The sequence below is a fragment of the Hippopotamus amphibius genome, chromosome 13 (genome assembly GCF_030028045.1).
Source record: "Hippopotamus amphibius kiboko isolate mHipAmp2 chromosome 13, mHipAmp2.hap2, whole genome shotgun sequence".
Taxonomy (NCBI): domain Eukaryota; kingdom Metazoa; phylum Chordata; class Mammalia; order Artiodactyla; family Hippopotamidae; genus Hippopotamus; species Hippopotamus amphibius.
The window spans coordinates 25,626,672-25,643,067 of NC_080198.1; the positions used below are offsets into that span (position 1 = coordinate 25,626,672).

The 16,396-nt window shown below is 44.3% G+C and overlaps 1 protein-coding gene across 1 annotated transcript; it reads right to left on the bottom strand.

Moving 5' to 3' along the window:
* Nucleotides 1-1,716: 1,716 nt before the first annotated feature.
* SNTN (sentan, cilia apical structure protein) lies at nt 1,717-13,710 on the bottom strand. Its single transcript, XM_057706773.1, has 4 exons — nt 13,603-13,710; nt 11,584-11,618; nt 5,916-6,055; nt 1,717-1,909 (listed from the first exon to the last, which is right to left on the bottom strand). Exons 1-4 carry the CDS (start codon nt 13,692-13,694, stop codon nt 1,751-1,753), a joined length of 426 nt encoding a protein of 141 aa, XP_057562756.1. The 5' UTR covers nt 13,695-13,710; the 3' UTR covers nt 1,717-1,750.
* Nucleotides 13,711-16,396: the final 2,686 nt, after the last annotated feature.

A 16,396-nucleotide genomic window follows, 5' to 3' on the forward strand; every position in this document is an offset into this window, starting at 1 on the left:
TCTCTTTTTTCCTTCTCTGAAAGGTGTGAATTTGACCTTTTGATTGGTCACCAAGGTTGCCATATTCAGCTACTTGTGACTGAGATACAAAGGGCTTGGAGGGAGTGCAGCCCACAGATTCTATTTGAGGAATGCCAAATGGTTCTCCAGGACCCAGCTGGTACCACGCTTTCTCTCAGAGTGCCTGAAATGTGCGCAGTTATTTTTGTTGAATTATAATATTATTGCTCATGGCAATGTCTAATATTAAAACAAAATTAACAATGCCCACAGAGAGGGCAGACAACACTCCAACCTGCCCGCTGTGTGACTTTGGGAAAATCAAAACCTCTGTGCTTCGGTTTCCTCATCTGTGAGATGAAAATACTAACACCTACCTTAGAGGGTTATGATGGGAGTTGAGTTAATATTTGTAAAACCCCTAAAACAGTGCTGGGCACATGGGTTGAGTCCTGTTGAACACATTTCTCCTATTAAAAATGTAACAGAGGGTAAAGTCTGAGGCTTCCCCTGACATGGTCTGTAAACACTTGGGCTTAGATTGTCTAAGGTTTGGAAAGTAGGGAGGGCTGAGGAATCGGATGTTGGTGGATTTGGAACACTGCAGGATGAGATAACACTTCTGCAGACCAGGGGCGGAGGTCTCCCTTTGGTAAAGTTTCCTTAACATGTGCCTCTGAGGCTCACCGTGTTGGGCTAGGAAGAAAAGAGGAGATGAGGGAGGGAACTCAGGAAGCTACAATGATTTTATAAGGAATAAAAGTCTTGGTGAAAGTCTGTCTCAAAGATTCAGGCATTGACTGGTGTGTGTGTATAATCTAAACTCAGGAATACAGGGATAGCTATAGGGGCTGTGTGTCCTTAGGACATGCCCACTTTTCGGTCGTGTTTTCAAGGAGCTGTTGGTTAAACCTTGGCCAGAAATTACAAGGATGTTGGGATTTGGGGGTTTTAAGTCATATTTATTTAGGTATGAATCACATACAGTAAAATTCACCCTTTGTGGCATGCAGTCCTAAGGGTTTGACAAATGTGTGCTATCATGGAAGCTTCACCGCAATCAAGATATTAACATTTCCACCCCCCCTAAAAGTTCCCGTGTGCCCTTTTGTGGGCAAGTCCAGTTCCCGCCCTCCATCCTGGCAACCACCAATCTGTATCTTTTTTTACCCCCTATAGGTTTGCCTTTTGCAGAATGTCAGCAGAGCTTCTCTGACCTTTGATCCCAGGGCCAGTGATAACGGCTCTTTTAGCATCCTGTAGCCCTTATCACAATTATAATTATACTGTATGCAATTGATTGAAAACTGTTCACAGCCTATCTCTTCTGCTGGGCTTCTGCAGGCATGTCTGAGGCAGAGGGTGGCTGGTTCATGACTGCATCCTTAGCAGTACCATCAAGTAGACACTCAACACACATTGTTTGATGAGTGAATGAATGAGGGACTCAGTGACTATGAGGAGAGTGCACTAAAATACGACTGACACAGCAAAAGCAATGCAATATCCAGTGGTATCAAACCTATCATACTGTAAAGCCCCAGAGACTGTATTATTTAGACATTCCTGAAGAGTGTGCGGAAACTTTTGTAGTTACACTTGGTCTGAATACCAGCAATCAGAACCAACCGAGGCAACCCCAAGTGCGTGATCAGTACCTTCAGTTAATTTAAAATAAAACGAAAAAAACTTTAAATCATTTAACACTGTCTTTTTCCATTAAATTGTCTAACTATCTATTTAAAGCTGTTTATTGCATAATTTTTACACTCCATATATTTTGGAGCAAATCTGACATTATAGTGAGGCTTAACAGTAAGATCATGAAATCCTCAAAATCCAGCTTATTTTCTGTATGTTCGTCAAGTTCAGAAAGGAGGTCTTTGTATCTTGGTTTGGTTTCCTGTCCCTGTAAGAATAAAGAAGAAAAAGCAAAAAAACCCGAGTTCATCATGCCACTTTGGTTTCACAGACAATACACAGCAGGAAACATGTTATTAACAACATGTCACGTTGCTGCCAGTGTTACTCGTTGAGCACTGTGTGGAATCTTTGCATGGGTTGTCTCACTGAGTGCTCACAGTGACCTCATGCAATAGGTACTGTTGTTTTCCCACCCTACAGAGGCAGTGCCAGAGACTCAGTGACAAGGAAGTAATTTGTCCCAAGCTAGGCAGCTGTGAGTGTGGAACCAGGATTCATGGCATTGGCTACCTGATTCTGGAGCCCACACTCAATGGTCAAGAGAGGCTATATCTCTACAAATACAGAAACTGTTCTGTTTTCAGATTTTCAAATTACAATCTCTTTGTTATTGGAGGTATTCACTATGTGATCCACTGAGCATAAGATTATCCAGAATAAAATATGCTAAAAGGAAATATATGGTTTGGAAGATTGTTCAGCCCTAAGTCTGATCATAAATCGAACTCAAGTTCATAGTCCTCAGAAACAGATTGAGGAAAACATGTGAAAAGCACATAAATGGAGAAGCTTTTCAGTTCCAACCACAGCTTGTGAAATATCTTCCCAAGTGGCATCAAAAATGTTAAGGTCATTTGATTCACTGCGTTTAGTTCAATGCCAAACATTCACCCATGTGCTGACTGTAAAAAAAAAAAACTCATTGCAGCAATGACTAAGGCACTTTAGGAGTGATGATACGTTCCTTTTACAGGCTTAGACCTTTCGCATTTCTCTAGGCTGTTCCTCAAGGGGTCACACCTACCAGTGAGGGCGAAAGGACCTGTGTCTGCCTCCCTCCAGGAGAGCTGGAGACAAGACAGAGAGAGAAGCCTTTTACTAGTGTAAAGCACTCTGTTTGCTCAAAGGTCAGAGATGGCTGGAGGACTTCCTCCTCTCTTTTTGCTGCATATTTTAGATCATGGAGCTGACAGAGGTCCAGCCTTCTTGGGGCCTGACCTGCCACCTTGCTTTTTTATCCTATTAGCAGTGCTTTTAGGTGCTCAGTTTTATTACCTCTGATTGGCTATAGAGGCTAAGTCAGATCCCCCAAATTATGTTAGGCTTATGAGAAAGGACATATTCCTTTCAGACCCAGGCCTCAGCCAGAGGTCCGGCTCAGTTTCCGAGAGAACCCTGCATGAGGATTGAGGAGAAAGCCCAGTTATAGATGGAGACTCTTCTGCTGTATCTGCCTTAGGGACTCTCCAGGGGCAGGGCGGGGTGGTTTGGCCGAGACAGCATTCTGACACGCTGCTACGCATCTGCTCAGTGGAGGGAAGCTGTCACCACGGAGACTGAGGATGCCAGGGATGGGCCGTCCCCTCAAGTCCCCTGAGATCAGTCTCTGCTCTCATCTGGAGGAGAGGGCGGGATTGCACCGTGACCTGGCTGTGTCTGTTGCTGGAGATCCTTTCCCGGGTTTAGCCTATCCTGAGGGACACGAGGCTGAAGGTGTCTTTCCTGGTGACTTTGGTTTTACCTCTTTTCCTCTGATGTCCTTGGAGGGATGGTGAATCACGTCAGGATGATCCATCTACTAGGTCCTCCTTTTCGTATTTTTTAAACACTCACTGAGATTTTGCCAGAGACATGCAACATTCTCTTTCTCTCCAGGATCTGTCATTTCTTTTGGCCTCTGATACAAGCCAGTGATATAGGATTTGTTTTCCCACCCTCTTTGTAAAGACTTCACAAAACTTTGGATCTCTTGTCAAATTCTGCCTGATGTTTCTGGCTGAAAAAAATAGCTTTTCTTAAAAAAACATTTATTTCAAAAATGATGTGTGTTTAATATCGGACATTTAGAAAAAAAATAGGAGCCTGTAAAAATAACCCTTTACCCCATTACCCAAAGATAGCTAACTATTATTAACCTTTCTTTCCAGTAATTTTTCTGTCTCACACTGTAGTCGCTGTCTCTCTCTCTCTGTCACACACACACACACTCTATCTCTCTCTTTAACTTCATTATGGGATAATTGACAAATATAATTGCATATATTTAAAGTGCACACTGTGATGGTTTGATACACACGCATTGTGGAATGAGTACCAACATCAAGGTAACGATCACGTCCATCACCTCACGGAGTTAACGTGTGCGTGCGAGTGGGGTGAGAATGCTTAAGATCTACCTCGGTGACTTTCAAGTATGCAGTGCGTATAACTCACTGTAGTCACCATGCTGTGCATTAGAACCTCAGAACTTCCTATAACTGGACATTTGTACCCTTTGACCTATATCACGCCACTTTCCCCTCCCCCCAGCTCCTGGCAACCACCAATCTATTCACTGTTTCTATGAAACAGGCTTTAAAAAAAAATCACTTATATTTGTGGAATTTAAAAATAAAGCCAATTTCACACACCCTCTTTTGAAACAATCATAGATTGACGGGAAGTTGTACTCTTGACCCGGCATCCCCCAGCGGTTGGCACCTGATACAGCTGTAGTATGCTAAAACCATATGTATTTATATCTTAAAGGAACTGTAATACTTCTCTTTTAAATGTCTCAGCATACACATAGAACCTGAGGGACTGTTTCCTTTTACATTTTTTCTTGCTCAATCTACCATTAAATATTGGTGGTTTAGGTTCTGTGTGAGGCCCTCTTTTTTTCTTACGCATTTTCCCCAGACTAATATTTTCCGAAGTTTGAACACAGACTGCTGGTAGAATGTAAAGCAATTTTAGGTGAGGCAAGAATAAATATTAAATATGAATGAACAGTCATCTATATTTTTTACCACTTTCCACTTTTACCCACTGAATTTACATTCAGAACAGTGATCAAGTCTCCTATAATTTTATTTAAGTAGAGCGTAATCTTAAAATGTTCTAAGTAAATTACAATACAAGCTGTAGGCAGACATGGGAAATATATTGAAGACGGTATTCAAATAGCTGAGGTTTGGGAAAGATGCCTCTAGATGATTCAGGTCACTCTCTTCTGGTCACTTTTATAGATGTCTATCCTGACCTTCCTGCTCACATATCCTGTTGCTGTCAGAGTTTCTCCACTAAACATCTTAAACTTGACACATGCTAACAGAACCCATCACCTGCCCCCACCTCCCACCCCACCTCAAATCTACTTATTCTTCAGTCTTTCTCTTCCCTGGAAATGGGCCCACCACCCATTTCTTCCTGCAGTCAGAACTCAGGTAGCATTATTTGTTTCCCCTGTTCTTCAACCCTTATGGTCATCAGATCCTGTTCATTCTGCCTTCCATATCCATCTCATATTTGACGCCCTAATCCAAACCAATATCTTCTTTTGTTTGGATTTCTTTCCCCGCAGTTCCTCTCTTCTTCATCTCACTCCCCACCCCAACCGTAGTCTCATCTCCTACTGCAGCTGGTGTAATTTCTTTGACCTGGATTTAGAAACCTTCCCTGGCTTCCTCCTCCCTCAGGCTATGCCTCTGTAAGAAGTGGCTTCTCTCCATCTCCCCAGCCTCCTCTCCCACTGCTTCCTGCTTCCCTCCTTCTTTTCACCAATACTTACTGGACCTCGTAGGTCTTTGACATGCCTTATGCCAAGTCCTCTTCTTGGAACGCCAGCCCTCTCACCCCCCGCCCCCTCCCTGCTCACTCTTGGTCTCGTTCTTCAGATCTTAGCTATACCTTAATTTTCCGGGAGCTCTTTGTGACCACCAAGCCCAAGAGGGTCCCTCCGTCTTACTCTTTCTCTGCATGCTCTCCTGTTTCCGGTCCTTTGACTATGTCTAATTACTTTTCAGCACATCTCTCTACTCTGTTGTATTATTAGCTTGTTCACTGCATTAACCCCAGTGCTCAGCTCACTTCCTGGCATAGGGTAGGTGTTCAAGAAACATTTGTTGAATGAAACAACATAACGGGGCCGTGGATCTGGAGTTGCTGACTCTTTGGGCCAGCCATTACAGCGTGGCCGCCTGTTTCTTGGCGCCTGTTAATTCTCTTACCTCTGTGAAGTTCCTAAATTGGGTCTGTAGCAGATTTTTGGCCGTAGCTTTTCCAAGTTTACCATCAGGGTCAGAAGAGTTTCTGAAAATCAGAGTGGCGGTGGCGATGGCTTTTTCCAGATCTGAGCCCTTGTGTAGAGCTGTGAGAGAAGAAATGTACAACCGTGTAGCATGGGTTAGAAATGACCCTTCCCCAGACATGAGGCTCTACCTTCCAGGGGAAACTTAGGGAAGAAGGTTGGAAGGTGTGCGTCAACGGGATTCTGGCCTTGGGCTCTTTGCCACCTATCTAGGGGTGGGACATGGGGGTGTCTGATCCTGGATCTTTAAACAATGGAGGACAAAAGTCCTTTCAGTAGCAAATAGCATTAGTAGAATTAGGATGGGATTTACCACCTGCTTCGCATGTGACCTTGGGAAAACCTCTCTAAGCCTTGGTTTTCTGATGTGTAATTTCATTTAGTTAGTCAACAAATATTTATAGAGCATCTACTATGTGCTTGGCTCAGTCCCTGGCGTTAAGGATACCTCATTGAATAAGACAAAGTCCTGCTCTTGTGGAGTTTCTATTCTGTGTCAGATAGAGCATCACCACATGCTAGTGTGATAAAGGAGTATGACATCCGGGACAAGCCCTTTGATATCTTGATAGATAAGGAATTTCTTTGAATCATGCCCTAGTCACAGCGATCTCCCAGCTAGTTTCTCTAGTTTAAATTCTTTGAAAGGATGGTGCTAACTCAGTCCTTTCCAGTGGGTAGCACACAGTGAACTGTGAGAATTGCACAAAGTACAGTGGAGAAAATTTCTTATCCTCTCAGTTCTCTCAGTCTCCAATCCATCCCCTATTTTAGAACTTGTCCCAGTTTACAGTTATTATGTGTTGAATCATCTTTCTCTCCAACTAGAATGCAGGCTCCATGAGGTCAGAGATCATAGCTGCTCTCATCACTATATTCCCAGTGACCGGCACGAATACCTGCCCTGTAGAGTAGGTGCCGGTAAGTGCTGTTGAATGAATGAATAGGGAGAAAAGAAGAGAAAAACAAAAGCCAACAGCCTTCTGCCCAGGTAACGTGCAGCAATCGCAGCAATCGTGGATGCAAAGGAAGATGATCAGTCCGATATTTGTAACTTTTGTATCAAGCACTTACTCTGTTCCTGGTACTTTCTGAGCTGTTCAGCACATAGGAGTGACACAACCAGATGTGGCCTCTGCCCTCGTCTATCTAACAATCTAATAGGGTAATAAATGATAATCAAGAGGATATGTGTGTATACACATAGGTTTGTTTTATATATATTTGATAATTATTTATTTCTCGATATACATATACAATATGCATATTTGCAACTTGTGATGTATTAATAGAAGGCAAAGAAGGTATAACAGCTTACAGCTTGTGATTTGTTTTTTTATAATTTTATTTATTTATTATTTTTTGGGGGTACACCAAGTTCAATCATCTGTTTTTATACACATATCCCCGTATTGTGGCACACGGGCTTAGTTGCTCTGTGGCGTGTGGGATCTTCCTGGAGCAGAGATCGAACCCGTGTCCTCTGCATTGGCAGGCAGATTCTTAACCACTGCGCCACCTAGGAAGCCCTTGCGATATATTAATATAAGGCAAAGAAGGTGTTAATGTAAGGCAAAGAAGATATAACAGTCTTTCCACCTGCCCTTCTCCCCCATCTCTACCCCCTGGCAGTCACTAATCTGTTCCCCATCTTCATATGTTGTGGCATAACAAATGCTCTGTGAATGGAATCACACAGAAGTTCTCTGAGAATGGCTTTTTAAACTCAGCCTCATCCTGACCTCTGGCTCCTGCCTGCTAGTCCAGTGGCTGGCCCTCCCTCTAGCCTACTGTCCCAGACTCACAAAGTTCCCTGCTTCTTTGGATCCTATTTTTAGTTCTTTTCCCTCCCATCCTATCCACTTCTTCTCTTCACTTCTGCCACATCCTGAAACTCACATTTAAACTTGGGATTTTTTCCCTCCATTAACCAAGATTTTCCTGCTTATCAAAAACAAGGAGATAACATATTTTTTTCAGCTCACATCTCCCTTTCCTGAGGCGGGGGGATGGGGGGGTGTTTGAGGAGGTGGGGAGCTGTATGGTGGTAACCTTGAACTTAAGTGGCTAAAGAATAAACTCTGATTATAAATAGCCTTGTTTTTAAGAAGCAAATTGCTTAGAGGAAACACCTTAATTCCTTAGGAGGTAAATACCCCTTCTGTAACTTTTACCAGTTGATTGATTTATTAATAACTCAGAATAACTAGAGAGGGCTTTAGTATGGGGTGTTCTACTGGGTCTGAGACTTCTCGTGGGGGATAGTACCTCTTCCTCTCCTGGCAAGGACCCGGTGAATTTCCAAGCTGTGGGCGAGCTTGCAAATAATGACAGATAGCTTTCTTGTTGACTATGTGCCAGATACCTTTCAAACATAATCTTATTTAATGCTTCGTAAACCCAGAAAGGTAGGTACTATTTGTGTCTCAATGTTACATATTGGAAACTGACACACGGGGAGATTAAGAATCTTAAGGTCACATTGCTCTGGAGTGGCAGACGAAAGATTTGAAAGCCTGTCTGCCTTCAAAGGCCATAGAAAGATCTGCCACTTTGGCATAATTCCTTCGAAGAGCATCTCCACGGAGGCTGCGGAAGCAGATATTGCCCAGTCCTCTGACGAAGTTCAGGTCTGACTGCCCTCTAGATGGGGACTCCCCCTGGACTAGTCCACTTTTTCTTCTCCTGCATTCTTTCAAACGCAGCATGCATTTCCCCCGACTATAAAATAACGTATGCTCATGGGAAACACAGAACTAGAAAAAAATAAAAAATAAAAGCTCACAAGGAGCTCTGGTTACCCTACCGATACTGGTGGGACTTTGTGAGGCGTTTTGGTTTCCTCTTTTTGGGTTGGGTTCTTCCCTTAGTAGACGCAGCGTGTTGCCTCCTAATTCCTGCCCCGTCTGCCTCACAGAGTTGTGAGCGAATATGTGGAAGCATATTGTAAAGGGCGAAGTGCCACTAAACATGTAAAGGATTGATGTTTCGTTTTGGGCGTCTTTTATTGGCTCTCGTGCCTTCGGAATGGGGGAGTGGGAGACGGTGTTAAAGCAGGCGCTTCAAGTCCACCTCTCCTGCTAGTTCCTACCTCACTTTTTACGCTTTGATACTACTAAACTGTCCGTAGTTCCTTTCACACGCTGTCCTCCCAACAAGTACGTGTTGCCGGGCCCTGTCCTAGCTCTGGGGAGAGAGCAGTGAGCGACGTCCAGAGAGCATTCCTTGATTTCCTGGCGCTCGCGTTCTGGTGGACAGTAGCGGCGAACGCTTGTGGAGTCCATGCTCTGGATGCCAGCCACTCCTTTATGGGATGTAAGTGATTAGACTCATCTAATTCTTACGTCTGCTCTGCAAGGTGGGCTCTAGTATCATCTCCACTATATAGATGAGGAAACTGAAGCACAGAGAGGTTAAATAGCTTGCTCAAGGTCACATAGTCAGTCTGGTCCCTCACTGTGACACATGCTGCCTCTAGATGTTGTTTTTCAGGCAGTGTATCCTGTAGGATTCTTTCCCAAACCCTGGGACTGGGCAACATGTCCCTCCTTTATGCTTCTCTACTTCCCTAAATGGAAAGTTGTCATAACCCTCACGTTGAAACACCGTTTATCTGTCCCAAGTATCTTCTAGATCAGTGCTGTCCAAAAGAAATGTAACAGGAGCCCTAATTATTATGAAACTTTTTCTAAGTAGCCACATTAAAAAAGTAAAATGAAGCAGTTAAAATTATTTTAGAGATATATAATTTAACCCAATTTATCAAAATATCATTTTATCATGTGATCAAAATGAACAAGTTACTCAGATATGTTACACTTTTTTTCTACTAAGTCTCTTACGTCTGACATATATTTTACACTTACAGCACAATTGGATTTAAACTAACCACATTGCAAGTGTCCCACACCCACAGGTGGCTAGTGCCTACCACGTTGGACCGTGCAGCTCTAGACTGTATGTTCCCCGAGGGCAGTCACTGCCTCTTATTTGTCTTTGCATTCATTCCCCGGCCCTGGTGCATCGTAGGCCTTAGCATACGTGTGCTGAACGGAGCTGACTTGAACTTGAGAACAGTCCCTGCCTCTTTCTCTTCACCTGCCCTGGAACGTGGAAACCGAAACAAGAAGCATTTCATCTAGTGAGATCCCAACACTTTATTGTAGTAGAAATACAACCCTTAGGACGGCAATGCAGCAGAATCACCTCATTGTAGAACTTTTCCTAATTTTACTTATTTTTGCAAGTGAAGAAATGAAGACCCACAGGAGAAAAGTGGTTTGTCCAAGTTTGCGTCAGTCGTATGTGGCAGAAGTAAAAACTAGATCTCTGCTCTTTTCTTGCTAGATCAATAGTTTCCCCAATACTCTAGCACTTTTCAAACTTTTCCACTATAAAACTACTTTGGATGCTATAGGCAAATGTGTACTCAACCCCCATTTCTACCCACCTCCCCTAAGAGGTCAAGGGCATAAGCCCAAACGGCCAGAAGAGAAAATGTGGGTTGGTACAGACTTCTATTCCATGATCTGGCCCTGTTTGATTTCAATGAGTAACACTTAAAACTACCATTGAATAGAATACATTCTGGCAAAATGAGCCATATTTATCCTGTGTTTTCTTAAGGCATGGGAGTAACTGTGGCCCAGTGGTCTAATGTAAGGAGTCTCGTGCTAGGAATGTGTGTGTTTGTGTGTGTGTGTTTGCGCGCACACACGTGTGAACTGGTGGGCAGTGTGCGTGACAGAGAGTTACATACAATCCCCCCTCAGCCTCCCAGAGAGGGGTGTTATGAGAAATGTCATGGATATTTACCATGTCATGGACATGCTGTTTTGTCATCGACATTACCAAAAGTGCCTGAAATTGTGAAACAGAAATTATGCATCTCTTGTGATAGTGTAAAAATAATATTCTCATCAAGATGAAGAGTTATTTAAATAAAAATACAAAGCATCTCCTTTGGAGACATAGACCAGCCATCTAGGAGGGAAAATAACTGCAATGTAGTAGAATCCAGCTGTGCTTGTAACTCTATAAAGAAGGCACATGTTTTGGAATAAGATAATGATCTAAGTGTAAGAGTACATTATTTTCTTTTATTTTTATTTCCATGACCACATTGTTGGCTCTAAAGATATTTTACTTATAAAATGGACTTCTCAGGGCAAATATCTACACCTTGGGAGTTTGCCACACTGTGTTCTGCTCAATCAACAGAGGCAGTTGGGGACTGATTGCATCCTGAATACCACTGAACGTTCACGAGTCAGATGCTGACAGTCTTGCTCTGGACACACTGAGAATGCCGCCCATGGAGGGCCAACTGGCCATGGGTAGGATGAACACTGAATTAGGAGTCGGGGATCCACGCTCCTACTATAGCTGGGCCTTTAAATATGGGCGAGTTAATTCCTATCACTGGATCTTAGTCCCAAGTGTTTAAAAAGAACATCATAACTGTTTGATGATTCATCTACAAGTTTTCCTACATTGTTGGCATCCTTTGATGTCCTGTTATTTTTAACTCTTGGCATGCTCTCATGGTAGAGGAGAAGCACATACATCTCTGGCACCCCAGGCCTTACCTTTTATCGAAGCCAGTTGTTTGGATATTGAAATGCTGCCAACAAAATGAAAGAAACATAATGATTCTGGGAGTTTGGGTATTGATATCAACATCTAGAGTAGAGCAATACAATGATTTAAAGATTAATTTATTTTCAGTCAATCTGCCCGGAGCGTTCTGGTGGGGCAGCCATCTGTCTTTCAAAATCCTTTCTCCCCTCGTCACGTGGTAAAGAAGTGCAATACTTGGCAATGGCTGGCCTACATACCCTAGCCTTTTGTGTAGTCTTGTGACCGTGTGACGAGACGCCCTCCGGTGGAAAAGGAGCAGAAGAGAAGTGATCACCTTCCGTGCAGGCTCTTCCGTGCCCCCTCCTGTTTCCAGCCAATTAACACAGAAATTATCAGGAGTACTTTGGAAGCCACATCTTGAAGCCATGAGCCACACCAGCCTGGGTCCCTACATGGTGGCATGGACCCGGAACCCCCACTCTGAACGGTCACATGAAAAAGAAAGAGATACCTTCTTTTTCTGAAAATCACCAAGGGCTTGAAGTGTATTTGTTCCAGCCGCTTAACCCACCTAAGAATCTACGTACTGTGCTAAGGGGTGGGGACTCATCAGTGAATGATTGAGATGTCCCTGCACTCTTGGGGCTTAGAATCTAGTGCAGGAGACAGATGTTCAACAGGTGATTCAATACAGAGCAGTGGCTGAGCGCATACCCCGGGCCAGGAAGGACTAACCCAGTCTGCAGGTCAGGGTCATGGTATTTCATCTGAGCCAGATGAGTCATTAGGTGAAGAAGGTGAAAGAGTGTTCCAAGCAGAGGGCAGAGTGTGTGCTGGGCCCTGGAAGTGGGAGAGAGCATGGCAAGATTGAAGAGCCAGAGGAAGAACAGTGTGGCTGGAATGTGGAGAGGGAAGGAGGTAGTGGTGGAAGATGAGGCTGCAGTCAAGGGTCAGGACCAGAGCACGCTGAGTGAGCCTTAGCACGGACCCAGGTTGTTAACCCAAGGGCAGTGGGAAGGAAAGGGATGACATGACCAGATTTGTATTTGGGGAAGTTATTCTACCTGATATATGGGAAGGAGACTGGAAAGGGACCAGATGGAAGGCAGGGAGATGGACCTTGCTCCCTTATAAACAGCAAATCCACATTTGCTTGATATTTCAACCCCTAATGGCTGGAGCAGTTGGGAGAAAGCCAGTAAGAACAGTAGAACTTGGTCATATCTTTGACAGTTCTTTAAAGGGAACTTTTGGGTTCAAGACCTGGTTTGGGCACTTAGTCAAAAGATCGTGACCTCTGGGGGCCTCATTTTTCTTACTTGTAAAGTTAGGAAACTGGTCTCTATGACATCTTGGACCTTTTATGGTCTTCTCCATGAGCTACTCCTGATTTTCTAAAAACTGTGCACCCTTATTATCTCCTTCATAGGATAAATGATGTGCACTTTATCCTACATACAGTTTACACAAGGTACACTTGCAAATGGCTTGTGTTATTTTCTTTTGCCACGATCTCCTCCATCACAATGTAAGGCCCTTGACAGCAAGAGTTCTGCAGATTCTCCATATCTCCTACCCCCGGCCCAGCAGAATACCTGGCACCTGCTAAGTGTTCAAAAGTTTTTCTGAACTAAAGTAGGTCCCTTAAAGGGAATTACATAAGGAAGAATATTTTTCATGTATTAGCCGTAATTTCACACATTTGCATGATCCGAAACCATTTCTCTCTCTCATGGATAATTTGAAAGAATATGTCATACCGTTAAAATCATTACCAATTTTGATTTACAAATGTTTTTCAAGAGGCAATCAAAGACATTTGTGTTAATTATATCATCTTTTCAGTTTGCAATCAAAGCTGCAAATTTGTTCTCTTTAATTTTCCAGCTCAATTGAAAGTGGGATTGAGGTGGGTAATAGGCACCAAACTTACACTCTCTTGGCTACTAAGCTGTGGACATGAACGCTTTGACATACACCTGCAAGCTTAAGTGAAGCTCAGTAAAGGATAGCCAAGCGCCACTGACCTTTTGGGCATTTTCTCAGGTGTTAAAGTAGATGCTGGGGCTGCAGGACTGGGCTCCCGTTGGTCCTGGGTACTGTGCGTGCAGCCACACATACTCTGGGCTCCTGTTGTGTGTCGGCCCTTCCTAAGCAACAGTTACCAGCCTGCTGTTACTATTGTCATCCACTCCAGGACAATTATACAGTGGCCCTTGTAGAAGAGCGTTTCCCTAGTGTTATTCGTAGGGAGACAGTAAACCATTCAACATTTGAATGGTTTAAGGTGGTCAACAAACATTTGAGTGCCTGCTGTGGGCCAGGCACCCTACAAGGTACTGGGGACACAACAGTGAGAGAACTCAGACAGGGACCTTGATCTCAGGGAGCTTAGTGGGCAAGATGGATATTAATCAGGTAATCACACAAGAAGTCACCCCTGTGATAATACCATGAAAGGGGGATGCTATGAGATTGACATCAGTCAGGGAGGTCAGGGAGGCAGCCCTGGTGAGGAGAGAAGTGGGTAACAGGGCAAGGGATACACGTTGTAGGCAGATGGAACAGCCTGTGCTCAGTCCAGTGGCAGGAGGGAGTGTGGTGATCGGGAGGGACTGAAAGAAGGCCAGGATGGCTGGACCAGAGAGGCTGAGGGGGAGGGAGGCTCCAGGTAAGGATGAAGAGGAGGCACGGTAGCTAGACCACGCAGGAACTGGGAGACCATAGTAGGGAATTTTCACTTTATGTCAAGAGAACAGGAAACCATTTGTGTGTTTTCAGCAAGGAGGCTGATAAATTTAGATTTACATTTTGGAGACATCACTCTGGCTTCAGTGTGAATAGTGGTTTAGAGAAACAAACAGAGGAAAGTCAGGAAGACTGGTAGGGAGGCTATTTCACTTGTGTTAGCTTAGAGCTCGTACTGTAAAAGGTGGGGGATGTCAACTCAGTCAAATGAGTCCAGGTCAGGGAAGACATGACCAGCGATTACTTAGATCACTGGTGAGTTGATGGGTGAGAGGAGGTAGATCTCAGGAGAAGCTAAGAATAGTCATTGTCCCGGCTTCCAGTTAGCTCCAGGGACACAGCTGTCGTTACTGCATCACTGGTCACTGCTCTACCATATGGCCACGCCATTTGCTCATGGCCTGCTTCTCTTTATGGTTTTTTTCTCTCCTCCCTCTACCTCCTGTCTGATTTCCTTAGCATTTTTCGTTTAAATATGGGAGGGAGAGAGAGTTTGACTGGCCTCACTAATTACTGTTGCCCTGACTGCTCAGAGTGCTAATGGCAGCCTGCCCTATCGGTTGTTCGTTAACCTATGCAATTAGCTCCCTCCGATCGGGTGATGACCCTAAGCCGGCGTCACGGCCCACGTTAAAGCCGCCAGCTGGTTTCCTCAGCAGAGGGCTCTGAGTGGGTCTCTCAGAATCTGGATTTGTCCCAAACATGCCAGAGGATTCTGACACGGACTGTGTTGCAGAACTGTTGGCGGTGGTTAAAAAGAGCCTCCGGAGTAGTTTGAGTTCTGACTCTGCCCCTTACTAGGCTGTGTTACCTGGGATAAGACCTTTAAAGCGATGTCTTCCTCATCTGTAAAATCATACTGTCCTCATGAGAAGCACAGTGTCTGATATAGGAGGGGCAGTTAGTAAATAATAGTCACGGAGAAGATGACAGGGAGGTGACGCATCGTCGGGATCCTGGCAGGACACAGACTCTAACTCGGATGGCTCCAGAGACACCCATGACGGCATGACTCAGTGATCGTGGTTAGGAAAATAAACATGCTCGTCAAGGCACCCAGAGAGCAGAAATGACAGGAGGCATCACTCTCGTGCTGAAGCGGCAAGGAGAGGAAATTAGATGATGGAGCCCAGAGAGAGCTGGATTCTAGAAGCAGGGGCCGCTTGACAGACGCCGTGGTGGAAAGGAAGCAGCCATGGCTACAAATCAGGCAACCGGGGAGGGAGCAGGGAAGAAATACCCCATGTTCTGCTCTCCTGCCTGGGCCTCCCTTTGACCAAACCAATGAGGAAACCAGCAGGAAGGAAGCCTGGGAGGTGGAGTCTGAGGAATCAGCCTCCTGGGGCATAGAGAAGGGCAGAGACTGGACTAGGAGAAAACAAATGGGCAAGAGGCAGCATGATGGAGACTTCCCTGGTGGTCCAGTGGTTAAGACTTTGCCTTCCAATGCAGGGGGTGCAGGCACCATCCCTGGTCGGGGAGGAAAGATCCCACATGCCTTGCAGTCAAAAAACCAAAAACATAAAACAGAAACAATATGGTAAGAAATTCAATAAAGACTTTAAAAATGGTCCCTGATGATGGTGATGGTGGACGCTCTTGAAAATCAGGGTTTTTTTTATAACCTCCTCCTCAAGACTGAATCAAACTTAGGATCAAAAAGGGTAGCAGTCTCTACAGACAGTTCAGGTGATAATATATCATTTTTTTCCCTATACCACAATTTCACAATATCATGGAACATTTCAGCTATTTGCACATAGTGTCAAAGCATCTGGAAAAAAAAAAAAACATTAAAAATATACCTTGGCCAGTCTGACCCTTTGGCATATGAGGGTGGCTTTTGAGAGTGCTGAGGCATGTATCAGCTGGGGGAAAGGAAAGGTGTGGATGGCAGGCGGGGATTTGACAAACGACTCTATGTGGACTTATTGACAAGTGCACCGGACTACCTGCCACGAAGGCTGCAGCCCTGGGCCTCCGCAGGCTGAGTCAGCGCAAGATTAGCGTGTTATTAACGGCACAGAGGTTTGGTAAACTACTTGAGTGAGAAAAAAAATGTAATCACAGGAG

Bases quoted from the DNA above. Each gene is read 5' to 3' on its own strand.
- SNTN (XM_057706773.1), bottom strand. From the start codon at position 13,694: ATGTGTGGCTGCACGCACAGTACCCAGGACCAACGGGAGCCCAGTCCT. The intron at 11,619-13,602 runs GTCAGTGGCGCT...TTTTGTTGGCAG, and splicing joins CCTGAGAAAATGCCCAAAAG to CATTTCAATATCCAAACAAC. The intron at 1,910-5,915 runs GTAAGAGAATTA...TTATTCTTACAG, and splicing joins AATTTAGGAACTTCACAGAG to GGACAGGAAACCAAACCAAG.